Below are 27,949 nucleotides of genomic sequence, written 5' to 3' on the forward strand. Positions count from 1 at the left end.
TTCTGTTATTCAATGGAAAATTAACAAATACGCGGAAAATTAAAAAAAAAATGTTTTTCCTGTGTTTCACCCCTTATTAAATTAACAAATCCATCAACAATATAAAAAGGTATTGAATTCGCTGGCAAAACACTGTTACTGTTTTCTCACGTGTATGGTTTACACTACATTCTTTGAAGTTATTCCATGCATCTCTCAAGAGAAGTGACCATTTTCTTTATATCACTATACAATATTTAATGAAAAACCCATCGTTGTTTGTAAAAAAAATATTTTACTATTCACATATTTTTATTAAAAAAACTTAGATTCAAAAAGTTTTTTTTAATATTAGATTCTGATTATTACAAAAGTATTAAAGCATCCTGCATATATAGGGGGAAATATATAACTGTTCTATTTTATTTTCAATTTATTTAAGTCCCTTGCTACCAATGGAATTATCTAAATCTTCTTTCACTTTATCATTTTGTATTGAACGTATAAACATATATTATACCGGTGACATTCGTGCAAACTAAATCATGAGAGATAGAGAGAGAGCGAGAGAGAGAGAATATCTGTACTGCATAATCGAGTAATATCGTATGCATTGGTTCTGTTCGGTCAGCCGAATGAAGCATGTGTTTTTATTGCGTTTTTTTCTGAAGTTTCTCTTACATTTTTATGCGCGTGTTAAAAAGTTACCATGTTCTCCATTTCATACGACCAGCTGTGAATGGTAATGAAAAGTGACCAAGCACCATGCATCGGTATTCACAATAATTTGCTTTAATTTCAATGTAAAATATTATTTAATCAACAAATGTTTTTCATCAATGGATATAAAATTAATCTATCATACAACAAAATTGGTTTCATCCTTACAACCGAATATTTAATCAAGCTGAGTATTTGTATATTTTTAGCAGCAGAAAGTGCGTTCAGACAAAATATTTTACTGAAATAACTATTGTACAGTATCACTAGCCCTTATTCAACAAATAGCCACCGCACGCTTAAAACTAAACAGGAGCGAGGGGAAATAATCCTTACGTGGTTTAATGGAAACAAATTTTTAAGGGGTAATAATGTTCGCAGGCTTTCACGGCCGTTGTCTGAAGTAGCTTGGATTCTGGGTTCTAACCGTGTCCTTGGCGTATAATTCACCAGGTAGATTTTTGTGAACTGAGGAAGAACCTTGTAGTCTCTGCATCTTTTCAAGAAGGCCAGAGAACTTAATTTTTCGCCAAGGACACGGCTATAACCCAGAAGCCAAGCTACTAATTTAAAGGGTTATTTAATATTTATTATCAAAGCAGCTACTACTTGCTTTAAATTGTTTTAACCATCCGCAAATTTTCCTACAGTTTCTTACAGAATGTTAAGTTAAATATCAACATATTTCGTACATTAAACGAGGAAACTGAATGTATAATGGACTATGATCCCCAGGCATAAATTTAATTCCTGCATCACTTCAGCATTGTCGGTTGTCTGTAATCTGCAATTATTCTCTCTCTGCGTATTCAAATGAGCTTCGTTCTACAAGTGCGCAGTAGGGAACTCGCGCTCTGCTGCTTTCCGGCGGAAGTGACGGGAAACAGTGACTGCCTCCCCCTCTTCCAACCCCCCTCCCCACAATTTATCCTCTCACACAACCCCTCGGTTCTACGCGGGCTTTGCTCTCTTAGACAGATATTCAGGCCTGGTTTATAAACTACACAAAACAAAAACCAACAAAAGCAGAGCGCAAAAAAGTTCAAAGACGACGTATTTAAATGCTCGTTTTGTAAACTACGAAACACGCAATAACGCAACGCAAAAACTTTTCAACTTTCAACGTCTTGCGTTTCCACCTTCCGTTTTTGAAGTGAAGTGTTTTGAAAACTTTTTAATGCGCAGACGTTATGTGAACATAATGCCACGTTGTTGATTTTATTATACGCGCGATGTTTTCACTCGTTGAACTTTCTTACAGTGAAAGAAAACAAAACGCTTTTAATTCAAATTATTGTTAGTTTCATTTATTTTTAAAAAAAAATGATAAACATGAAATAACAAAAGAAGTCCGGGAAAGAAATTTGTTTAGTTCTGTTTTACGAGTTCAAGTTGTAGGTTAGGTGACGTCTTGCGAAATGCGTGCTGAATGAACGGCCGTTAATTTACCTGCGTTTGTTGCGATGTTGCAACGTTGCGTGGTGGTTTCTGAGCCCGGCCTCGGGGGCGAACCAACGGCGCAGATCTCGGCCCCTCGCGCCCTAGGCAACCTGCGGAGAAGAGCACCGCGCAGGGTTGCCCACCTGCCAGGGGCGAGAAGGAAGAAGGAGGGGGCTGCTGGCACACTGTGTTACAAGGGCGGACCAATTACGGCGGCACGGTGGACGAGCTCATATCCTTCCTCCGCTTCTCTGAATGCCGTTCCTACTCCCCTTCCTTGTTCTCTCTCTTCTCTCTCTTCTCTCCATCTTCTCTCTCTCTTCTCGTGTTCCGGCGCTCACTTGACGAGCTGACGCTAACACGCTAGTTTGTGCCGCGTCGGCAGCGATTAAAGGGCCAAAGCGGTCTAATCAACGAGCTCGGCAACACCTAACCTGCCGCGCGCCGACCCAGTAGATGTACGTCGGGTGCCCGACCTACGAGAGTGCGGTGTTTCTCATTAGCCGCGGGCCGGGCAAAGACTGGATTCCTCGCCGGGGAACAAGCCAGACCTGCCATTTCCCCTCCCACAGGAATCCCTCATTAGTATTAACTCCGACTCTTTTCTTTTTTCATTTCTTCTTTTATGACCAGAAGCAACTAATAAGATTTTAAAGGTGCTTTTTTTTTTCCTCGCTGCTTCATTCTTAAATTATGACGATACTTGTTTATACCAACAGATTTTGCACAAACGCGAAAGAAAAAAAAATGAAATAAAGGAAGCTGAAAATACTCAGATTTTTTAATTACCTGAGACACATTTTCAACGATTGTAACACCAATGTGTAAGTTAAAGAAGTACAAAATATTGTATATTTTCCCCAACAAATTCTCCGCTGAAAGTAATGCATTTTCAGTGCCGAAATTAATTTCGTCATAAACAGTCGCACGTTTACTATACAATCCACAAACAACTTTTCATCCAAAATCTTTACAAATAAAATGATTTTTGTTTTATACTTTCTTTTCCATAATCTGTCTTTATTGAAATATTCATGTAATTTAAATATATTTGTTAATTTCTTAACCCAGTAATTTATGCTTTGTAGTGTCCCAGTACTTCCAATAAAAGTTATTTGTAAACCGTTCCCTGATAAACTTTCCAATATTAACTGCGCGCATTAATAAGCATGGTACAAAAATTGAAGTCAAAGTATCCTATATTCTATTATCGTTTAAAAGGTTTTAAAAAATATGCTTGAATGAAACATCAATTGGAATATAAAATTATGTGCCAATAATCGTAAGAAATGCTCAGTATTATCCCTAAAAATATATTTCATATATACACAATTAACCATTGTAAAATAGTAATGTCGTGATAAGTTACAATATATTTTTGTAGAATTGCAAACTATTACTTGTCAACTGATTTCCAAAGAATTCTATTTTTTGTATAAAAAATAATTTTAATATGTCTATAAGGGTCCTAAAAAATACTGGTCGGTAATGAAACATCGACCGTATGTGAATGGAACAGAGCGACGCTGGCACACTCTAGTAACAAACAGCAGAAACAAAGGTGACAGACATTACGTCATCCAAGATGGTGAACTCAGCAGAAAAATTCAAGGTGGCGACCTCTGGTAGATGAAAACGAGTTTGGGACTGTGATGTCATAATAGTAGATGGTGGGCTTCAGTAGACGAAAACTAGAGGGTGGCTGTGACATAAAAATCAAATAAAGTGGATGTGATGATGTCAGAATTCAAGAAGACGGAAATGTTTGAGAAAACAAGATGGAGGACATGATGTAATTCAATATGGTGGACTCCAAGACGTCTGAATCCAAGATTTCATATGTGATGTCATCCATGATGGCCACCGGGGTCAAGGTCAAAGGTCAAGATCACCCAATATGGCTGCCATGATGACTATACAAAGTGGCGGAAATTGGCACACGGAACAATAGCCCTAAGCCTGTCCTCAGAACTACTACCATATGCTACTTACCTCCAATAGTTTAAGTTATTTGTAAACTGTTCCTTCAATAGTTTTCCAGCACTAACTGCGCACATTAATAAGCACCTTAAAACCAAATAAAGTCAAATTATTGATATTTCGATTAAATTTACATGGTTGAAAAACATTTATGCTTGAATTAAATATCTATTAAAATATAAAATTATGCGCTAATTTTCGTTATAAATACTCAGAATAATCTCGTAAAACGTATTTCATGTATGGAAAAATAACCACTGCCACATGTTTAACCAAGTTGCAATACTTTTTATTGTAGTATTACAACCTATTTCTTGGCATTTGGTTTCCAAATTAATATTTTTTTTTCTTGTATACTGGAAGATTAGAGACTCGGGCAGAAGCAAGTCTTACACAAGCCATACATCAAATCATGTAAGCCAACACAAATATCGTTTTGAAAGATTTTTTTTTTTTTTGAATCGTCGATAGGTTGCTTAGTAGCTTTATTTTCTCATATTGAAGCCATCAGTTTTTTATGGCGTTGTTATTATTTTCTCCGCGAACTTAATAGCGATGTAAGCACAGTTTAAACTCGTCTATCGCAGAAAAACACATGTGAACTTTAAAAAAAAAATCACATTAGGAAAAACCAATTGAAATTTCATTTGAAGCAGAATGCCTATTTTCAGCGAAAATTCAATAAAAGGTTTGCTCTCCTGTGACCATATCTAAAAAGATCTGTATTTCTAACTCGATTTCGATCAGTTTGGCTAACGGTAATTAGAAATTCTACCCTGGCCTCCTCGGATAAACTGCTAATTTTTAAACAATTAATTGATACAGTTTCAAAGATTTTTTAAAATTTTATTTTAGTAGATCGTATAGTGCTGGAATTCACGTCCATCAGTTGAATAAAACTACGTGTAGTTTCTCCACCGACAGACAGGGAGTGTCGCATGTCTGTAAAGGGGTTACCACCCTTGGGAGCCGGCTGCCCTGCCCGTCGTTCCAGTCAGCCTGGAGAGTGCGCGAGGTGTGGTGAGGTGGGTTGGGGGAGGGAGGGCTGCTGGAAACGTCTCCCACAATTCCCGCTTACGAAGAACCCTGGTTTTTACCCAGCCGAGAATCTAATCCGGAACTTCATGCACCAATTCCCGTCAGTTGTATGATGAAACAGTGGAATAGTACTTTTAAAATACCTTCAAATAAGTTATTTTTATTAATTACAGGTCAAATATCAGATATAGTTATTTTTCTGTAAGGCTTGTTAAAGCTGTTACATAAATTTGAAGTAAGTTATGAAAATCTTTACGCGGTTAATTTAGTAATTTCAACTTTTATTTATTTCATCTTTGTCCTCACTATTTTCGGACATCTACAAATCTAACCGCACTTATCAAAATTTGCGAATTTTGTTTACCACCACTGCTCTGGTGCTCCAAATAAATTTTGGTTTTCCATGTCTTCCCAAAATCACTCCAGAAAAATTCGCAGATAGATCCTATCTGTGACTCAACCCCATTTCCTTCCTTATTTCATTTTATTAATGTAGTTGAGTAGTACTATCTCTGATTACACCGCTGTCGAAGGGATATTACAAGTTTGAAAGAAAATTTTGATTAATTAAAAAAAATCCTGATTAAAATATGTTTACATTAATTTATGTTCCTAGTTAAAAATTACAGTATCTCTGAATACTTTTAAGAGATGTCGAAGGTATCAAATAGGTATTGGACTTTGTGTAGGCATAACACTCTTAGTACTGGCCAGCGAGTCTTCTAAAACATTCATGTATTCCAAACAGCATAAGGAAACTAAAACAAAGGAAAAAGTTTTCTTGTTCATACGTATAATTCATGGGATATGAGGAGCGCAAAAGTACAGTTCTTAAAGTCGTATAAAAGAATCTGTGCTCTTCGACGTGTGTCTGCAAGTTATTGCCAAACTTTTTGCGTGTGGTTTCTCTCTCTCCCGACACGAAAAGAAATATATGAACACGTGTCCACAAATACTTCGTTTTGACCCCTGGAGATACTGAAAGTTTCTAGGAGGAAATAAAGAAATGGAAAACTTAGGATTTATGTTTCATCATACTTTACTGTCCGGGGACGGAGCAAATATATGATACTACTAACACGTGACCAAAACTGCATTCATAAAAAAATTTATAACCTCTAAAAACACATTTAAATCTTATTTTTAAGGAAAAATTAAAGTACGCAGAAAAAAAATGGCCTGTACTTTCAGAAAAGATTACTTTTGAAACCACTTTCCAAGAAATAGTTTGTAATACCACAAGAACGATATTGCTACTTGTACAACACGTGGCTAAGGATATTTTTGCATTAATGAAGTACGTTTTTCGAGATAATACTGAGTATTTATTACGAAAATTGGCTCATTTGTTTTATATTTTATGTTTCATTCAAACATTTTTTTTAAACAATGGTAGATGTTATCGAACATTTAAAAATAACACTTTATTTTTTATTATTCTTATTAATGTGCGCAGTTAATACGGGAAAGCTATTCAGGGAACGGTTTTCAAATAACTTTAACTATCGGAGGTAATGGGACAACACAAAGCATATATTCCCGGGTAAGAATCCGAACCCAGTATTACTGCGAACAATATTTTTTTAGTGATGCATTTGTTTTCAAGTAAATGTGCAAATTTACAAATATCTGTAATTTAAATGATAATTTCTGTTCCAGTTACAAAAATAATATTTACAGTGTAGATGTAACGATTTTACGACACATTCTTATGCAGAGAGACACAAGTGGTTAGGATTCAGACATTAACAATGTTCTTTGGAACTCCTGGACCGAAGACCTTAATTAAATCACAACCAGTAAGGTTTTATTGCTGAATTTCAGCGTGTGCAACAGTTATAATCATATATAACCATTTGGTTAAGAACTATATTTTGATTGCGAGCACTGACGAATATAACACTAAATGCTTGTTTTCCATGCAAAAAAATTCTGTATCATCCTTGAATTGTGTAAAATATAGAAATAACATAACACCTTTTTTTAACTTATGTGGTTATAAGAAAACTAAAATTATATAATATAAATAAAGTTAAAATCACGTAATAAATATGGTACCTATCCTGTTTAAACAAACTAACATCTAATTTTAAGATAAAGCACAGAGAAAGAAGCCATTCGTAAATAAAACCGTAATAGCTGAAGACCTAATAATGCTTCGAAATAGGGTTTTATATTTCAAATTTTATTAATGGCGCCTAATTAATTTTTCACAGCATCGGCTTTTAAAAAACCAGATATGAACATGGTTGTATAAGGAAAGGTGCCAAACCAGTGGATAGTATATAGATTTGTAATTATGATAGCTTTTTTTAGTTTTTAATTGTTTTAAAATTACAAACACCAATCAATATAAATAAATAAAATCAGAATATCTCTCTGTGATGTTCGAATGATTATATAATACAAATTTTTCATGTTAGATAAATAGATACCTGAACCAAAACTAGCGTTAAAAATTTTTTATGCCTAACTGTACGCAATGAGTCTTAACTTTACTGTTGAATAAAACGGCGTCGAGGGTATAATATTAATTTATTATATACAAAAATCTAAAAATAAGTACTTATATTCTGATTGTAAATTAAAAAAATGGAAGCACTATTTTAATGTTAATGATTGAAACCAGTGTAATAGCTATAAAAAATGTTTATTTTTAATTTCTTTATTTTACGCTCACAAAGTTGCGGGAAAATTTAATTTCCGTTAATATTTTAGCATTTTTCTTCTATTGAAATTTTCTTTGCTTTGCGAAATATAGTGTGGTTTTTTTTTTAAGTTTTAATGTAATATCACCGAATATCAGTTAATAGTATTTAAATTTTAGGCAAATACAGCGATTTATATTCCAGGATTTTAAAATATTTTTTTATAATTATAAAACAGTTGTTATGAAGCTTAGTATTATTATTGATATTGAAAATCGTCTGCGCATCCGTTTTATTTTTCTGTACCTGCCAATATCACTATCCCTGGAGCTCAGTCTAAAATTGTACCTGCCACAAATAAAAAGTAAATAGTTTAATTATCTAGAGTCCAACACACATTAAATATAAAAATATAATACATGTATTTCTCATGTTGCATTCATAATCTAAATAATATTCTGTAGAGTAGCTATGCATTAACTAACTCAACGTTAATATTTATTAAAAAGTTTTCATGTTTATCTTTGTTTGGAACGCAAGCAAGCTGTGTGACACTCAACATTTTTTTTTTTTTTTAATTATAATGAAACCTTTTTCAACTTTTAAGTTATGGTGGATTTTTCTTATGCTGAAAATAAAACCAACGTGCTGTACTTCTTTACTGGTGATGAATGTAAACCGCACCCGCAATAAGCAAAGAAATTTTAAAAAATAAACGTGGCGCAAAATGAACTACTGGTTGGCCAATAGAACTGTCATTATCGTGTGTCATGGCCGACGTGGGTAGTAACTTGTTAAGGTTATGAAATCGTATAGTTATTCGTACGGTTGAGTAGGTCTCTGATATTTGTCATCTATGTAGGTATCATGGTACGCAATAAGCAAAGAAAAATTAAAAAAATAAACGTGGCCCAACATGAACTACTGATTGGCCAACATAACTGTCGTTAGCGTGTGTCATGGCCGACGTGGTTAGTAAATCGTATCGTTATTCGTGCGGCTGAATAACTATGTTCTCTGTCAAATTACTATGGTACATGTGAAGGATTAAACAAGAGTAGTAGTAGTAGTAGTAGTTTTTGTTGTTGTTGTTGTTGTTGTTGTTGTTGTTGTTGTTGTTTGAGAGAGGTTTAAAAATCTTCAAATGACACCAACAGGTGGGATTGTTGGTAGTGTCAGATTTTTACTGACTAAAAACAGTCTTCTCTTTCTGCCCTTCTTTTAGGAAGGGGGCCAGACCGGAAACCGCTTTCGCATTACTTCAGCCTGGCCCAGGTAACGCGACTAGGCGCTCTTCTTGGTGGTGGTGGTAGTGGTAGTAGTGGTAGTAGTAGTGGTAGTGGTAGTAGTGGTAGTAGTAGTGGTAGTGGTAGTGGTAGTAGTGGTAGTAGTAGTTGTAGTGGTAGTAGTATTGGAGCTCGACAGTTCTGTTGGCCAATCGCAAGCCGACGAGGGCGCGGCGCGCACTGACCTGCGGAAGTCGCGGCTCCAGCACGCGTAGATGACGGGGTTCATGCTGGAGTTGATCCAGCCCAGCCACGTGACAACGGCCGACACCAGCTGCTCCTGGTAGATGCAGCTGGCGCAGAACCCGGACAGCAGGTTCACCACGAAGAAGGGCAGCCAGCACACGATGAACACGCCCATGACGATGCCCAGCGTCTTGGCGGCCTTCTTCTCTTTTGCGAACTTGGCCAGCTTGCGGCTGAGCGAGAAGTTCTTGCCGAGCGTCTTGGTGTGGTGGTGGTGGTGGGGGTGGGGGTGTGCGACGAGGCGCGCGGAGGGGTTGCGCGCCAGGCCGTTGTGCTGGCTGGGAGACTCCTCCGGGTCCGGAGGGAGGTCGTCGGCGTGGTACAGGGGCCGGCCGTCTCCCGAGCCGCCGCTGCCGCCCGCCCCGCCGCGGTGGATCCTCAAGGTCAGCTCGAGCTCGCCGGCGCCCATCATCACCTGCTTCGAGCCCAGCTTCAAGGAGCGCGTCTGCACCACGGCGGCGCGGTAGATGCGGTAGTAGGTGAACACCATGACGAACAGCGGCAGGTAGAAGGAGATGGTGGACGAGAAGACGAGGTAGCCGAGGTGGTCTGTGAAGGGGCACTTGAAGGCGGGCACCTCCTCGGTGCGCACGGCGCGCCACCACGCGATGGCCGGGAACGAGATGGCTCCCGAGCACACCCACACGGCGGCGATCAGCAGGCCGGCGCGGCGGAACGTCATGCGCATGGGGTAGGTGATGGGGTCGGTGATGGCCCAGTAGCGGTCCAGCGACACCACGCACAGGTTCAGGATGGACGCGGTGCTGAAGAGCACGTCGAGGCTGCGCCACACGTCGCACCAGTCGCCGCCGAAGAACCACGTGTGCTCGAGCACCTCGTACACGGCGGAGAAGGGCATGACGACGAGGCCGACGAGGCAGTCGGCGACGGCGAGCGACGTCACGAAGTAGTTGGTGGCCGTGTGCAGGTAGCGCTCGCGCACCACGGCCAGGATGACGAGCGTGTTGCCGAACACGGTCGTCACCGAGAACAGCAGCAGCAGCAGCAGCAGCAGCGCCCGGTCCTGGGCGAGCAGCAGCGACCACCTGTCCCATCCCTCGCGCGGGCCCGACGAGGCGTTCCCCGACGGCGGGGTCCCGTTCCACCACGAGTCGTTGGACCACGGGCCGCCGTCCGGCCACCATGGCGCGGCCGAGTCGTTCATGCCGGTCGCCCGCCGTCCATAGCCGCGGCCTGCCCTCAGCTGCGGCTCGCCATGTCCCCGCGAGCCTCACATCTGCGGCGCCTGGCCCGTCGGAGCTACCCCCGGGTCCACCCGGCCTCTAAGCCCTCGGCGAACACTCCACCGCTTTCATGATTCATCACGTCACCAACTATTCCGTCTGAGAGTCATCACTTTGGTCTTGTTCCCTTTGATATTTTACCTGAAACAGACACACGTTCACATTGTAATGCCATTCATGGTACGACTGGAATTATTATTTCCGTTACAATTTTTTAGTGACCAATTTTTGGTATTGAGTCAGTTTGGGGAAAAAAAAAATTGGTTGTCTGTAAAGTCGGTTTACGGAAGATAGTTTAACGTGACAACGTCATAACAAAAACATTGATGAAATAAAGCATACTTTTATGAATAAAATTGAATCATTATTATTTTAATAATAAAATAATAAATAGGCTACTTGAAATTATACTAGTAATCAGATTTTTAAAATGCAAGAATAATTAACCTTTATTGCCGAAATTGTTGTTGTAATAAGCAATGAAAACCACATCAACTTTTCACTTCACTTTGTAAACAGTCGACGAAACCGTTCACGTGTAGATGACTTGTAATTAATTTTAAAAACTGGCGTTTAGCTATAAAGTTTAAATATAATTATGAACAAGTTTACATATAAATAAACTATAATCAAATATATATCATCAATTATATGAATCACCATAATTTTTTAGTCAATTTATTATCGTAACGGGACACTGCGTAACGGAACAATGTGCGTAACGGGACTCCTTTTCGTGCGTGCAGCCGGCGTTCATCGATTTATTAGACGTTTTCACGTCAAAAACATTAACACATTTTGTGACGTCTGACTAGATGTGTCATAAGGGTGGCTTAGTAACTTAAATGCAACCAACTTTGCACAATAAAGAAAATCCCTTTCGCAGAACCTACAGGCGTAGGTAGATTTCGAATTACCTGTTTATGCTGGAAATATTTTGGAAACTTCTATAAATTAGTAAACCGTTTTAAAAACTTAATGTACGTAACATATTTATGTTCTCCAATAATGTTCTTCAGATAAGAAAATAAATAATACTTACTACCATATGTACTATCTAATCAGTTCTTATTTATTTCAAGCCTTCTAATTTCTGTCAAAAACATTATTCTTAAGTTGATTTATATGTAACCAACCATTACTTCCAGGTGTGGAAATAACAATGGTTGAACGACAAAAATAAAATCATAATTTGTTTAGTAGATATACTATCTAATTCTTTATAATTTATTGTAAAATTCTAAACTCTATCCAAAACCTTCGTCTGAAACAATTCTTTCTGAAACAGAACTATTACATGGAAACAGAGGTTTAAATAATAAAATAAACTATTAAATTCTTTTGAATATATTTTAAACCATCTTAATATTATTTTAACCTTGGTCCAAAGCTCTTATTTATACGTTTTCATGTTATTGCAATTATAAAATATAGTGTTTAAATGTCAAAAAGTTCATAACTACCCTATTAGGCACAATATGAAATCCGTTTTAAGCTATTCAATGCTGGATGCATTAAGTTAAAAACATTCGAAACATTTTTGCTGCATGGAATATGAAAAAAAAATTATAACAATCATTATGGAATTTTAGTCAATATATGGGATGCCAAGTATATTAAGTTCTTAAATTGTTCCAGAAGTTTATAGAAGTTTCCAAAACGTTTCCAGAAGAAATAAGTACTTCGAAATATACCTACGCCTGTAAGCCGTGCCGAAAATGATTTTTTATAATGTATTTCATATTCTTGCTCATTCGAATGTGATTTTTAGCCACCAACTCGTGGCGAAAAAGTTCAAAATAAAAAAAAATTAAATACTTTTGTAACTAGTTCTTCGTGTTCCAAGCTATCGTCCTTTGCCAGTTACAACTTAAATTTTAGCAGTCTTAAGCCAACAGAAAATGTCAATCTCGTACATTTAAAACTCACACAGATAAATTACACGTTATCTGTCAGCCAACTAAAAATCTTCTTTTAACTAGCTAGGTCATGGTTATTCACTATAGTTTGCTTACCTTTACTTTTTACAATTTTTTTGTCAAAATATATGGTTTATATTTTAATAACATTTCTTCATAAAAATAAATAACTCGCAAAAACAGCTATTAATCGTGGTGAGTATGTAGTCAGGGCGTTAATGACGTATACGTACTTCGCATGCGCAAGATGCGAGGTAAAATATTCAAGCTTCTTTCTCAGAGCAGAGCTTAGACTATTTATATCAACTTCAAAACTAAACTATAAATTTAAATTTAAAATGTTAGCAAGCTTTTCAGTACTCGACAGAGATGTATAGCATCTAACCTCGGTAACGAGCAAATTCATGTGTTCTCATGTTGCAAATACATGCATTTACAATACGAAACTCGAACACAAAATTTAACGTTTAACAGTTTAAATGTAAAAGTTTAAAATAATGCCTAGCATGATAAGAATACGCAAATTGTGTTTTCAACTACATTTCTGGACGCGAATCACATGTAATTTACGCACCCACTGCTAGAAGTCGCTGCCGAAGCAGCTACTTCGACTATCGAATAATTCTATTTCCAGACAGAAATTTTAAACTATTATAATAAAATGGTTCCGATAAAAGAAAAAGACTTTAAAAACTATTTTATCCCTGCTTGTGCTTGATTTTCGACGAGTAATTTTATTAAAATACTGCCTATCTTCTTCAAATTAAATAAACCATTAATAATATAAAGTTTCCATTTGGCTTTGTGAACTTTGATTCGCGCCATCCGCCACATACAGCAGCACAGTGGTTACATATTTCCGTTCCATTAACGAAATTACTCCTACCAAATGCCGTGTACCGAGAGTTAAGATGTTACACATCAGTAAACGATAGTGTTTAATTTAATGAGCTTTAAATAATTATATACCCCAATTACCTAAGTATAAAAAAATTCATCCCTTTTACTTCAATGGAGTTACGCGAGGTAAAAAGATTACCAGATATTTTCTCAAAGTTCTCTTTTGACATCAAGCAAGGGATGCCTGAGCTGTGGAAATTTCAGCTGTCTATTTCGTGCAACGACAATACAAGTCCTGTAGGTAACCTGGACGCGCCATATACTAGCACCCTGAACTCCAAGCAGACGATCGCGTGGCGAAGTCGCGTTTGAAAACTCGACGTGCGTTGGAGGAAGTTTCGAATGGTTTCTTCGAGTTTGTAACTCACTTCTCGTCACCCACGTAGGAGTAAATAACATCAGGCCTTATCGTCTGAAGATTTAATCCGATAAATTGTAGCATCTTGCGATTTTGGTGTTTGGCAGTTCCGTTAAATAGAGACAGGGCGGCCATGTTTTATCCTCCAGACAAAATCTTGTTTCAAAAAAGTTGTTTTATTTTTTTTTTCAACGAATTATTTTCTTAACAAGAAGAGAGGTGAATAAAAACCATCTGCGAGGACAGGCCACGATATTTATTAGGCTGTCAAATACACGTGGACTGCATCTGGAAACTGTTTCGAGCTAATACTTAATATATGTTGGTTGCCAATTAATTTTGGGTCGGACGTGCACTTAGGATTTAACGGACTTTTTTTCTAAAAGAATGTCGTTCGGTTTTGTGCTGTCACTTCCAGCGACGAGGGATGAAACGGTATATTAAAAAAAAAAAGATGCCTCACCCACCTTTTTTTCGAGGAGCCAAAATAGCATTTCCAGTACGTGAAAAATTATAGCGAACGTCGCTTTGCACTGTTTCCCAGTCGTCGAATACAGCCGCTTCCTTCGTGGCTGAGAGCAATGAGGCGGTACACCGATGCGGCCAGAAGGTCGTGCCGGTGACATTTCACGTCAAAACCTCAAAACCTTCTGCACGGCTCATTTATGGGGCACCGAGTTCTAGCCGTAGTGATCCAATAAATGCTACACTTGGCACAATGTCTATTACGAGATTGCATAATGCTCTACGATTCATCGGTGATGAAAATGATTATGAGTATTATAATGATTACGATGACGATGACGAGCATGATGACGATGAAGAGCATGGTGACGGTGATGACTAGCATGAGGACAACAATGACTAGCATAATGACGAAGATGAGGAGCATGATGGCAATGAAGAGCATGATGACGATGAAGAGCATGGTGACGAAGATGACGACAACGATGATAGGCATGACGACAACGATGACTAGCATAATGACGAAGATGACGAGCATGATGGCAATGAAGAGCATGATGACGATGAAGAGCATGGTGACGAAGATGACGACAACGATGATAGGCATGACGACAACGATGACTAGCATAATGACGAAGATGACGAGCATGATGACGATGAAGAGCATGGTGACGATGATGATGATGATGATGACGTTGACGAGTATGATGACGATGACTATGGTGACGACGATGAATTAAGGGCCAAGTGTCTTGTCGACATAGAGGTGTTTCGAGACTGTGAGAGGGCAATGAAATGTTGATGGAGCACTGACGGAGCTAACAAGTGTGGGAGCGGGAGCACCCGGAGATAACTCCTCTGGCGCGCGGGAAACACCGCTTCTTTTCCCTTGCCGCGAGCGGGAGTGCGGGAGTGCGAGTCACCTGACCTCTGGCTCGAAGCGGCGCCTGTGACTCGTGGGCTGAGCTCGTCGTCGGGAGTAGAGCCGGCGCGGACGACTCCGCAAGGACAAGGCGTCGAGGTGCCTTGGCCACCTGTGGACGTCGCGTGACGCCACCGTGCGACCAGATCAATAAGGATCGCCTGGCTTTCGCAGGCCACACTGGAAATATTTTTTTTTGTTGTAATTATAACAGAAATATTCATGTAAAAAAACAATTATTTATACATTTGTACATTTACATGAAAGCATCCGTACCTCTAAAAAAAAAAAAAAGTTTTTGCATTAATACTTACAGTGTTCGCATTTTTACATGGACATTCATGTCCTGTGTTGTTCCGGTACCTCCAATAGTCAAAGCTATCCATAAAACGTTCCCTGAATAGATTTCCAGTATTAACTGGGTGCATTAATAAGCATAATAAAACCAAGTTCAGTTATTATATATTCTATAGTGTTTTCTATAGTTTGAAAAAAATAATGCTTTGAACGAATCATCAATTAAAATGTAAAATTATGTGCAAATTTTTGTAAGAAATACTCAGTATTATCTCAAAAAACTAAAAACAAATTTCATATACGCGAAAAAAAAAAAACAATACTTATCCACGTGTTGTACAAAATTACAATATATTTCCTGTAGCATTACAAACTATTACATGACTACCGGTTTCCAAAGGAATCTTTTGTAAAAGTTCAGAAAATCATATTCTTTGTGGCTTTTGGGTTTTCAGCGGCGTCAGTGGTGAAGAGTTCCGGGAGACATTTCAGTCGTCGTCATCAGCGTGACAGTCCCCTACAGGCGGAGACTTACACTGACAAATGGCGTCTGCGAAGTCAACCGAAACGTTTGTGGATCCTTGCCAAATTAAAAAAAAATTGGTTGTCTGTAAAGTCGGTTTACGGACGATAGTTTAACGTGACAACGTCATAACAAAATATTGATGAAATTATTGCATACTTTTATGAATAAAATTAAATCATTTTTATTGAATTATCACTGTTTTGTATGGATACAAAGAAGGAGTGAAATGAAATCTACAATTTAATTGATAAACTTACTTTTATTTGCACTCATTAATTCAAATATGTTTATTACTTTAACGAAGAGATTATTTTAACTATAACTTTTATACATGTTTGCAATTTAACTTCATCCAATCTGTGTTATTCTTTTAAGGATAGGACGATGATAGGAAAAGTATGGAACGAATGGGAGTGTTTAAAGTTTAATGTGCCTCGAAAAAGTCAAATCGATGGTTGTTCCAATCGAGTGGAAGAGAGATAGATGCAGCGCAAGAGTACAATGAGCGTACGGGACACAGCGTAACGGGACAATGAATCATCCTTTTTCGTGCGTGCAGCCGGCGTTCATCGATTTATTAGACGTTGTCACGTCAAAAAAAAATACATGTGTGACGAGATGCCTGGAGAAACACGTGGAACTGTACGCGCGGTACGCGAGGTTGTTTGTGTTTCAAGGACGTTTCGAGGAGTGGAAGTTGTTGTCGTGTTTTGTTAGGACGTCATTTGGTATTCGCAGCACACGCGTGTTGCGGTGGGAGAGAGACCACTAGTGCTTCTCGACAGGCACTGTGTCAGGCATCGCTCTTCTTTTTTTTTTTTGTTTGTGTTATTTAAGGACTATTCGTCTACATCCAATAATACGTACATATCTTTTGACGTGACAACGTCTAATAAATCGATGAACGCCGGCTGCACGCACGAAAAAGTGTCCCGTTACGCACATTGTCCCGTTACGCACATTGTAAGCTTGCGCCGCATCTATCTCTCTTCCACTCGATTGGAATAACCATCGATTTGACATTTTCGAGGCACATTAAACTTGTAACACTCCCATTCGTTTCCTACTTTTCCTATCATCGTCCTATCCTTAACAGAATAACACATATTGGAAGAAGTTAAATAGCAAACATGTATAAAAGTTGTAGTTAAAATTATCTGTTCGTTAAATAATAAACATATTTGAATTAATGAGTGCAAATAAAAGTAGATCTATCAATTAAATTGTAGATTTCATTTCACTCCTTCTTTTTTGTATCCTTACAAAATTGTGATAATTCAATAAAAATGATTCAATTATATTCATAAAAATATGCAATCATTTCATCAATGTTTTGTTATGACGTCACTTTAAACTATCGTCCGTAAACCGACTTTACAGACAACCAATTTTTTTTCGTAAGTAATTGAACTTAAGGTGTTGGTTTCACATAATAAATATCTAGCACCCACGTTGATATTCCACCTTTGGTAAAAATTTAAACAAAAAAGTACTGTGTATAACCTTAAAAGTAATTCTAAATAACAGTGACGATACTTTTGTCATGATAGGATTAGCTGTCCAGAATTCTACGTTTCTGCATAATTGTTTTCTTTAAATTCACACAATTGTTTTCTTGCTTCGCAATTTACAGCTCACATACAACTTTGAGTAAATATTTGTTTTAAAACCATGTTGGTTCATTGAGTTTTTGTACCATTATATTTTTTTTACATAATTCTTCAGATAAACTACGGTTTAACTATGTAGGCATTGCAATTTTTTTTTAAATTTTTTCCAATGTGATTTTCTGCCTACTATCCGTTATTTGTGAAATGCCCAGAAAGTAATGAATATGAAAATAATTTCGCATGGCTGTTTTAATCGCTGTCAATTACCAGAGTGTGTGTTAACAATGAAAATAGAATTTAGAAAAGTATTGGAGACACTTTAAGATATTTCGTCAATATGAACCTGTCAAATATTACGTGATTTTAACAAAATATATCTTTTTTTTTAATTTCAACAATACAATTTTTGAATTATAGCAAGAATATTTCTGTAGCGAATAAGCCACTACATGAATAAGGGAAAATAAATTTGTAGCTAACACAAACACTAAATATTTGGTTGATAATTTATTGACAAAATTTATGTGGCTGTAAAAATATAATTCAGCGCGCAGTTGAGTAATTATGACGTATCGTGAGTAGTATATAATAGTTTCTCCTGTACCAGGCTTCAAGCTGAGGATTGTGGATTTTCGACGCCATATTGTATTGTGATGTCACGGCGGCCATTTTTGTTGTCAACTTCCTCAAAATTTCCTCAAAAATAACTCAAAATTTTCTGTCAAAACAAGAACCATTTACTATAATACACGAGTCAAAACAAAATTCAAAAAATAATCACACTAAAAAAAAGGTAACAAATATGGAAGCACACAGTACACACACAATGAACACACACTACACACACATGGACCCACAGTACACATACTGGACACACATACACACACATACACACACAGTACACACAGTACACATACTTTACCCACAGTACACATACTGGACACACATACACACACATACACACACAGTACACACACAGGACTTGCAATGAACAAACACCCAATTCACACCGAACACTAATCTACACACCGAACACGCAATGCACACACAGGAACACCCATTTAACAAGAAGGACGCACATTTGAACGAAAATTGAACAAAAAAGGAAGCACAAGTAGCGAAAAGGACGCGCATTTGAACTCAAATACGAGTAAAAAAAAAAAAGCACATTTAAAGAAAAGGACATACGTGTGCAATAACATTCAAATCAGTAGGATGCGATCGTCGATTTACTATAGGATATAATGCCTCGAACAGTCTATTGCTCCAACAGTGTTTTTGCTCCCGAGTACATGGCTCCAACATTCTTTTGGCTCCAACTATCAGCCTAGCTGCTATTTGGTTACGAAGCAAGGTGGCTAAGAAGCTGCGACTATAAGTCTTCAACTGTCTATATAAAGTGTTAAGAGGTAGTTGGTGATTTTAATTAGTTTTTCATGACCGTAGGGTAACACGTATAACAGTTAATACGGTATTATTTATCACGTCTAGAGTTCCAACTTTCAAGGTTTGCCCATTATTCGTGCATCGGACTAGAAAGCTCTTAGTCGATCAGGCAAGAACATTTTTACCTTGTTCACGAATCAGAAACTGTAAGCTATCCACAGCTAATGTTGAGGCATGGACTTATGTACCAGCAGTGTTCGTAGAAAACAGAGCAGTCGGTGACCCATTTTATCTCTTTCCTCGACTGTACACAATGCAGAAGTTCGAGACGCTCGACAAACCGTCTTCTCGCAAATTACAAGTTTACTCAACTGACTTCCAGCCTTGTCTCGCTCTCTCTCTCTCTCTCTCTCTCTCTCTCTCTCTCTTTCCTCCTCCTCTTTGCCCTTTTCTTTCTTCCGACAGAACGCCACTCGGAGCCGGGTTTTTTCTCTCCCTGTAATATCTTTAACATTCTGCGGGAAACAAATCTCATAATCTGGTAGCTATGCGAAATTAAGGTGGGGAGGAGGAACTGAATGAAGAGGAATTCGATTACGAGATATAAAACTTTTCATTTGCTTTTTTTTTTCCCTGCGCGGTCCGTGTTTACCTGGCTTGCCAGAGGTCGCGCGTCAACATTCCTACACTCTTCCTGACAAGAATTCCAAACTTTAGCAATAACGTGGCGGAGGCGCGCGGCAAGACTTAAGACGTAGCATGATGGCTGCATGCACTTCGCTCCTTGCAGAATTATTCGGAGTAACTTTAAATTGATTTCCATCTCATGTTCACCCGGCGGAATGGAGGGGCTATGTACATGAATGAACTACTGCGAGAAGTAAGAATTATTTCTCTTTGTGAACAGCACAATCTCTTTTGCCAGTCAGTTCGAGTGTAGCTTTTCTCTTGTCTCTTCTCGCTTTATCAGCACAGCGCTCTAAGCAATATTAACCACTTTCACTCAGAAACTTTTATAAGCATTTTTACAACTGTTTCTCTTTTATCGTTGTTTCATAAACATTTTGAAGGAAAAAAAATACTAAGAGGAGTCCAGCTGCTAGTCAAAAGTACAATTGAAAGTATAAGCATATAAGCATCAAAGGTTTTGCACAGTTGATTTCATTATTACTAAATGAATTAATATGGCTGAGTTTTACTGCTTAACATGAGTTAACATCAGAAGAAAACTTTTATAAAAATCAGCAGAATAAAACAAAAAAATGGCATGTTTTTTAGTTGGGGCTTCTTGTGAAGCCCCATTGGAAATTTACCATTCTAGGTAATGTATGAGAGAAATAATAAATTTGAGGTTGGTGAATGTACTTTAAGTGAATCCGTGTAATCTCGTCTGCGTTTGTTTGGGTAAAATGTTAAATAACAAGAAATTTGGCATATTTGTGTGGTAAATTACCATATAATGTACAGTTTAATGCCTAACTGAGATGGATAGATATATACTTTTTCTCAAATCCGAATGTTCAGTTAGATTTTTACAAGAATGCGTCGGATTAAAAACAGGAATAAAATATAACATGTGCAAACACAACAATTAAGGAAAAAATTTACTGTATTAATTTTTAATTTTTAAAATAAAAAAGCACTTTTACTTCTTTAGGATGAAAAAAAATTATCTTGGTGTAAAAAAAAATGTTTCTTGAAGTGCTAAACAAATATTTATTTGATATCTTCCGTAGAAATAAATAATTAGTCCTTGTTCAACTACACAGGAGTTATTGTTGGAATGTCTTAATTTCCATTCCTCAAATATATTACTTCTATTATTTCCCCTCGAATACAATAATTTAAGAGATTGAAATAACCCATTACTTGTTAATATTTTCTATTACAAACATGTTCAGGAACAGTGCTGAATTATTATTATTATTATTTTTACTAAAGTGTGACCAAGTGCATGCGGCCTGTGACGACGACCGCTCTTCGGTCACCACTGTCATCAATTAGTCACATCGACAGTGACAGAATACCCTCTGCGGTCATTTTTTTTTACCCTCCTCCCACGCCTCGCACCTCCCCTGACGTTTGCCCGCATTCGAATAATGAGCTGCGAAGGAAATGCGCCGGACCTCGAGGGGTGGGGGGGCCGGTTGGATAGTGAGGGGGGGTAAGCGGGGGAGGTCAGAGGCGAACCGACCAACCACGTGGGCCACTCCAGTGGTCGTCGTTGGTCCGAAGCATCGTTGTTATTAATTGCGATTCGCTCCACTAGAGCGCGCGCGCGCACTCGATTTTTGCAAACCCCCCCACGCGGGTCCTCGCTGGACGCGAATTTTAAGCGTGTAGAGGATGTTTAAAAACCACCAGACAAGCACAAATCACCAATAGACGTGTGCTCGGAACTTAGCCAGTGAAGCGGCTGGGGTGCGGTGTGCGAGGGGAGACCCAAAAAAAAAAAAAAGACCCGAAATTGTAATGTTGCGCATCGTGTACCTACTAGTGGTACCAGTTTTCACCGCTAGGTAGCTGTTGTAGTACATCTCCTTAGTCAAATCATCTAGGTTTAGATATTTTTTTTTACTATTTTGTAGTGATGGGATTTTCGATACTTCGATACCTCGATACCTTCGATACTTGACGGTATCGAAAAGTATGGAGTATCGAAACTGTAAGTTCGATACATTTTTTCGATACCGGAATGCTTGTTCATTTGTATTGAATTAAGTTTTGAGTCGCCATCGTACAAAATACAACTACAGTAGAACCTCGATGATACGTTCCTGTTTCATACATTTTCCCGTGCCATACGCCGATTAATTTTGGTCCCGCCGAAAGTACTACTATATTTACAATGGTTTACTTTCCTGGAACATACACTTATAAAATCATTAATTTCCCGTTTCATACGTTTTTACGAAGCGGAAAAGTCCTAAAATTCACAAATTTTTTTGTTAGATATATTCCTCCTGATAAATTACGTTTTAATTAATGCTTTTATTTTGAAAAACATTCATTGTTTACCTTTGCAAACGTAAGAAAATAACTTTATCGCACCATAGATATGCATAGTATCAGGAAGACTGTGCACTTCACTAGTAGCATCTATGGCCAGCATCAAGGGAGACTATTGGCGCAAACTGGCAATGATTATGAAAATGGTGCACGCGCTTTAACAAGGCACGGATCTCATATTTTGTGCATTCATTAATCTTTGAACTGAATATACCTGTTTGTTATTGTTTTCTTACGATCGGATTGTTTTGTATTTTACGTTTCTCAAGTTAAAATTTTATTGAAAATTGTTCTGTTGCATAAAGTTGTTTGTAAAATGAAACAAAAAGGCAAAAATTTCTGATTTTCTATTTACAATAGCCTAATTTTTTTATTTCTTATTTAGGCTTGAAGACTTCCACCCCCCCACCCCCCCTCCATGAAAGGACTTCAAACATTTTGTAAGGCCACTGTTTTTCATGTCAGCTTTACTTGATTATGGACTGTATTTTACGTTTCTGGTGGTTTTATTATATGCATATATAATGATGAATTCATATATTTCATTAATATAATGCAATTATTTACACATTATGTATTTAAGTTTAATCTGACATAATGATGGTATGATAGATTGAATTTATATAGTTTAAAACTAATTTATGTTATTTGTAATAATTGTTTCTTAATGGGAAAATATTTTTCCCTGGAGTATCGAAAGTATCGAAGTATCGAAAGTAGCGAACTGAAAAAATAATACAGAATCGAGTATCGAAAGTGTGGTATCGTCCCACCTCTACTATTTTTATACAATTTTAATTTTTTACACGGTCTATTTTACCGGTTTATATCAAGGGCGTCGCCAGGTAGGGGGGGGGTAGGGGGAGCAGTTGCCCCCCTAGAGCCCTAGAGATTCAAAAAAATGTAGCCAAATGCAAAAAAATGCATACTTTTGCAACAAATTGCCCCCCCCCCCCCCACCTACACTAGGCCATCGGCTGGCCATCGGCTGGCGACGCCCTTGGTTTATATTAAATTTGAAAATTTATCGATATTGATACCTTATCAATAAACACTTATGTTATTCAGAGGCAGTTACTAGTAGGTACTCTTCTAAGACACATAGAACATAATTAGCAAGACCGCCAAAATATATTAATTGCTTGGTAAATTTTTCCCCCCCAATTATCGATCTTCTTTTTAAATCTTTACTAAATTATTAAGATATTCAATATTTGTCATATATGATACTAAGCTGTTCTACCTCACCAATGATTTTTTTTATTTCCACTTTTAAAAAAAATTAAGAAACTTTACGATTATAATTGTGTTTTGGATGTAAATAATTTAGTTAGCAACACATTCTGATATGAGCAGCATGTAAAAATGTTTCGAAGCTAAATAAATCAAATTTGCATCCCTCATAAAAATAACCTAAAGCAAACACTTAACTTCACATTGATGTTTCGCAGTCTTTATTGTGGCGAACTGAAACAGGCCTGTATTGTATCTCAGTCTGCGGTTTTATGGTTCACACTATTCCTATATTTGATTACGATTTTATATTTTGAAGTATTAATGCACCTTAACTTATGTTTAACAGAATAGCCTATGTTAAATTTTTCTTTATTTTAAAATGTCACGAAATCGATAACAGATTATAATCTCGATCTATACCATGACACAGTTAACGTTCGTGTAGCGATAAGGAAGAACATTTTCAGAACTCCCATTCAATTATAAGTTTTGATTTTTATTAAAAGGTTATTGAGAGAATAATTATTACATTTGTAGTAATTTCTCAAAAAGATAAAAAAAAATTCCATCGATACTGGTAAAGGTTTAAAAACTTTTACCAGAATGTGCTTGGAAGGATAAATTGAAATTTCCCCGAAAGTACCTCAGATGAATAAGTGTAACAGAAATGATTTAAACTTTTTAGAAATAAACAATAAGGGTCTCTGAAATCTCATAAAGAAAGTAATTTCCATTTCTAACTCCAGGAGGTTGTTCGAACGTAGATTTCCAGTTTTCCATTCGCGTCAAGTGAAGCGGGAGTGTTTTGTGCTCGCGGCACCAACTGCACCGCAAGAAAATATATCCACGCTGACCCCGAGACCGTTTTTTTTTTTTTTTTTCGGTCGAGCCTGAAATTACTTTTTCTTTTATGAAGTCATTCGCCGGGAGATATCTGCGTGATTCGAAATTACTTTGAAGTGAGATACGTTTACGAGAGCTAAGGGGCGGGTGAGGATTGTATGATAGAGAGTGAGAGAGAGAAGATAAAAAATAAATAAATATTAAGGTGGTCGCCGCCGCAGTGCACGCTTTCAAACTTTTCGGGGGGGAGCAGTTGGGAGAGGGGTGGAAAGTTGGGGGAGGGGGGGCAGACTTCAGGGGCCCAGATGCAAAGTAACGCGGTCTGGGAACAAGCGAAACGCGATGTTCGCTCGGGCGCCCTTGCGATAAAAAGGGTTGCGAACGCGCGGTGACGTGTATCGCCTGGCCGGCAGCGGGCGAAAGGGCAGCGCTAAGCCGGACGTTAAAACGGTCCGCAAAACACCCGCTCCGCTCCCGGCGTTCGACAACCACCCGATATTTAACCCCCTCCCCTTTTTTCCGCTCTCCACCCCTCCCCCCTCCGAAAACCATTTCTTCCTCTCTTCCTTCCTAAATCTTCCTCACGCCCTTCCTTTCCCTCGTGCCATTTGCCGCAATTTTTTTTTCTCTCCTGTTATTATTCTTTGCGGTTCGTTAAAGCGCCCACCCTCCTCCCCCCCCCCCCTTCGCAAGCTAATAACATCGCTGATGGCGGTACAGAGTGCAACAAAAACTAATAGCTATATCTCCTCCTCCCTCCTATTGCACCATGAGCTATTGCCACCGACCATAAAATGTCCAGACGACTCCAACCTGGTGCAAAAACTATTTACTAACTATACTATTTAATTTCCTAGTATATGTGCCATCTTACGTGATACCGGCTGTTCTTTTGTTTTTTACTCTAAAAAATGGCTGTCGTATTTTCCACCAGTAAAAAAAATATATTCTGTGAATTCATATTAATTGACCGATCGCCATGAAAGTTGGCACATCGAAGCGTTTTTTTTTCTTCATGGAGTAGGTTTTAATGCTATCATAGGTCATATTTCTATATGCCCAACACACTGTCAGATAGGGCTAGCCACTTTGCTTTAACTTGCGGACAATATATCACCCTGTGTTCAGCCCTGTAAACGCCGGGAACTGCAACTAGTAATAATAAAAGAAAGCTGTAAGTCAAACGAAGTTTCATTTTCTACAGTTGCGGACAATGATGTTTTCCAGAAGTTGATTCCAAATTTTCATATTTGACTAACCAAACGTGGTGGCAGGGTACTTAATTTTTTTTATAGGTTTCAGGCAACAGGGAAAATCAATTAAAATAAATAATGTGCCCATTTTAATATTAAATTCTTAATATTACCTCGAAAAACGTATTTCATATATGAAAAAAATTAACATGGCCATTTGTTGTACAAATTAACGATATCTTTCTATATCTTGACAACTGGTTTCCAAATGATCATTTTTAAAAATTATAGATAACAAAATTTTCCTGTGTTTTACTCCTTACGATTTATTTACGATACGAGGTTTGAATTGCCATATAAGTTTTACTTCTATCGCGTGTACTGAGTTACACGCGCTCTTTTATTTTTTTTTTTTTAAGCCAAAAATGCGTACCCCTATTAGCAAGTTCTCGTCATAGACTCACGTGTGAAAGTCACCAGTGGATATTGTTACCCGGAGCGACCGTCTCATGACCAGTACTTGATGAAGTCCTGGCGTGCGGGAACGAACGTCAAATTGCCCAGGACACGCCGGTAGTGAAGGTAGGAAGGAGGGGGGGGGGGGTGATGCATTAGACTGCGCCCTACAGGTTGCAACCGAGGCCACGCGACTCGCGACGGATTAGAGTTCAAGTGGAACGGATCGCTTGATTTCCAAGAAAAGATTGTACCGCGACTAAGCATATTTTAATGCACTTTAGATTGACACAACAACGACAAAAAAAAGGGAATTTGAATCGGTGATGGTAAAAATACGTTGGGCTTGTTCGTGAGTATTCACGCTTGCATAAAGCAGCAGGAACAATTTATTTTATTTATTTATTAATTTATTATGTGCCAGCCAACGGATAAAGTCCAAAATAGGGAGGCACAACACAATTATAACCTAGATGGAAAATGAGGTAGAAAATTAATGTGAAGGCTAGAAGTGGTTATCCATATCAGTCACAACAATTTAAAAAAATAATAATACAAACCAATAAAAGTAAACAATCAATAAAAACTACTATTAAAATAAATATGACATACAAAGTAATTTACATGATTAAATTAAATTCGTAGTGTTTTCTATATCATCTTCAGATTTTATTGATCTATGTAACTTAAAGTGAAATACTAAAAATTATAACACTTAGTAATTTAGACTGCACGAAGGGCTGATATAGTGTGGATCAGCTTGGACGTCAGAACGAACCCCCTTTACTCCCTTTGTCTAGAGGCTGCCCAATCCTTCCCTGACCCCTCATTTATTTAGCAACCATGTCGTCTTACTTGCTGTATACATTTATGAAAACAACATACAAGGTTTGGCGTGTTGAAGACTTCATGGAAGTCGCCTCAAAACAAAACTCCAAAAATTACAAACAGAACAGATTTTCTGTGGAGAAAAAGAAATATGAAAATGTTCTTGTAAGTTCCTCCTCCTACCCCCCTCCTCCGGCGGATGTTTGAAATGAAAGCGAGGTGACGCAATCACAAGACACGGAACTGGAGTTCCGAAGGAGCCGAGATGGAGTTCCGGTCGGGCCATCGTGATTTCGGTTTCCCGTGGCTTTTCCAATCTCACCCCAGGCAATTGCTGGGATTCTTCGCCTACCCTGCTTTAGGCCCTTATAGATTTCTTCCCCAGTTGGCTTTTCACTGCGCTTTTAATGTAAAACTGTATTCACAATTAAAAAAACACATGAGCGAGTGCACAGCAGCCCATGCACATGACCTGTGAGAAATCGGTTAAAAATTGAATTCTTTCTATTGATTTCAGCCAATGAAATTTCGCGGTGTATTCGACATCTGTTGGTAGTGTTAGAAAATGCCTATATTAGCTACCGATATGTTACCCAGTGACATCTAACCAGCAACGTGTAAAACGTATAAACGTTTAAATTAATTATTGTTACGTAAATATTTTGGTTACCCATTCTAAACACGATTTTTTTTATTTGCATGACTTGATAGTGACTTTGTGTAAATAATAGCATGAAAAAAAAATTTAGGAATTACGTCTAATCACTGTAATATCTCGACAATTACTTGCCATAATATTATTGATTGATACAAACCGTTTTCTAGTCCTGCCAAAATGGTACCCTACTCTCTGAAATACGAAAGAAGCGAATCGAGTATTTGAGAAATATGAGACGTTTCAGAAATGAAAATCGTAATATCATGTACATGGACGAGTCTTGTGTTTTTTGTCGTCCGAAATACAACAGAAATTCTGGAGTTTTGACTCGACCCACGACCTGTTGACACCTGGTTCCAAAGGACCAAGACTGATAATGCATCATGCTGGTGGTGAAAATGTCCCTAATGCTTTAGTGATGTGCGAAATCTCAGCGTGGTAAATAAGACTACCAAGACAACATGAACCAACAAAACAACGAAAAGTGGGTACAAGAAAAACTTGTACCTGATATCCCTGCCAATAGTGTTGTTGTTTTAGACGATGCATCGTATCACAACGACAATCTAAATAAATCGCCAATTTGTAACTCGACTAAACACGACATGAAACCGTGGTTTCGAGAGCATGATATTCCGTTGGCAGATGACATGCTTCAGTCAACACTTTGAGCTATTATTAAGCGGCATAAGCCGAAACAAACCATTTATTCAGTATGTGAAATTTTGAAATGTTGCGGGCATACGACACTTATTTTGCCAC

The 27,949-nt window shown here is 37.8% G+C and overlaps 2 protein-coding genes across 4 annotated transcripts in view; one reads left to right on the forward strand and one right to left on the reverse strand.

The window, feature by feature from the left end:
• LOC134536021 (retinol dehydrogenase 13-like) overlaps nucleotides 1-27,949 on the forward strand; it is a 268,591-nt gene that overhangs the window by 165,224 nt on the left and 75,418 nt on the right. Inside the window, exon 3 of one of the 3 annotated variants that reach the window (XM_063375521.1) lies at nucleotides 9,031-9,080. The exons of the other annotated variants lie outside the window; for them this stretch is intronic. Coding sequence (XP_063231591.1) covers nucleotides 9,031-9,080 — 50 coding nt within the window. The remainder of the gene's footprint in view (nucleotides 1-9,030; nucleotides 9,081-27,949) is intronic. 3 annotated transcript variants of the gene reach the window in all.
• Nucleotides 9,252-10,502, reverse strand: LOC134535676 (dopamine receptor 2-like; the record flags this gene model as incomplete). The annotated part of the gene is made up of 1 exon (XM_063374872.1): nucleotides 9,252-10,502. A coding segment is annotated over exon 1 (1,251 nt), but the record flags the coding sequence as incomplete, so codon positions are not given.

The sequence above is a fragment of the Bacillus rossius genome, chromosome 10, assembly GCF_032445375.1.
Source record: "Bacillus rossius redtenbacheri isolate Brsri chromosome 10, Brsri_v3, whole genome shotgun sequence".
NCBI lineage: Eukaryota > Metazoa > Arthropoda > Insecta > Phasmatodea > Bacillidae > Bacillus > Bacillus rossius.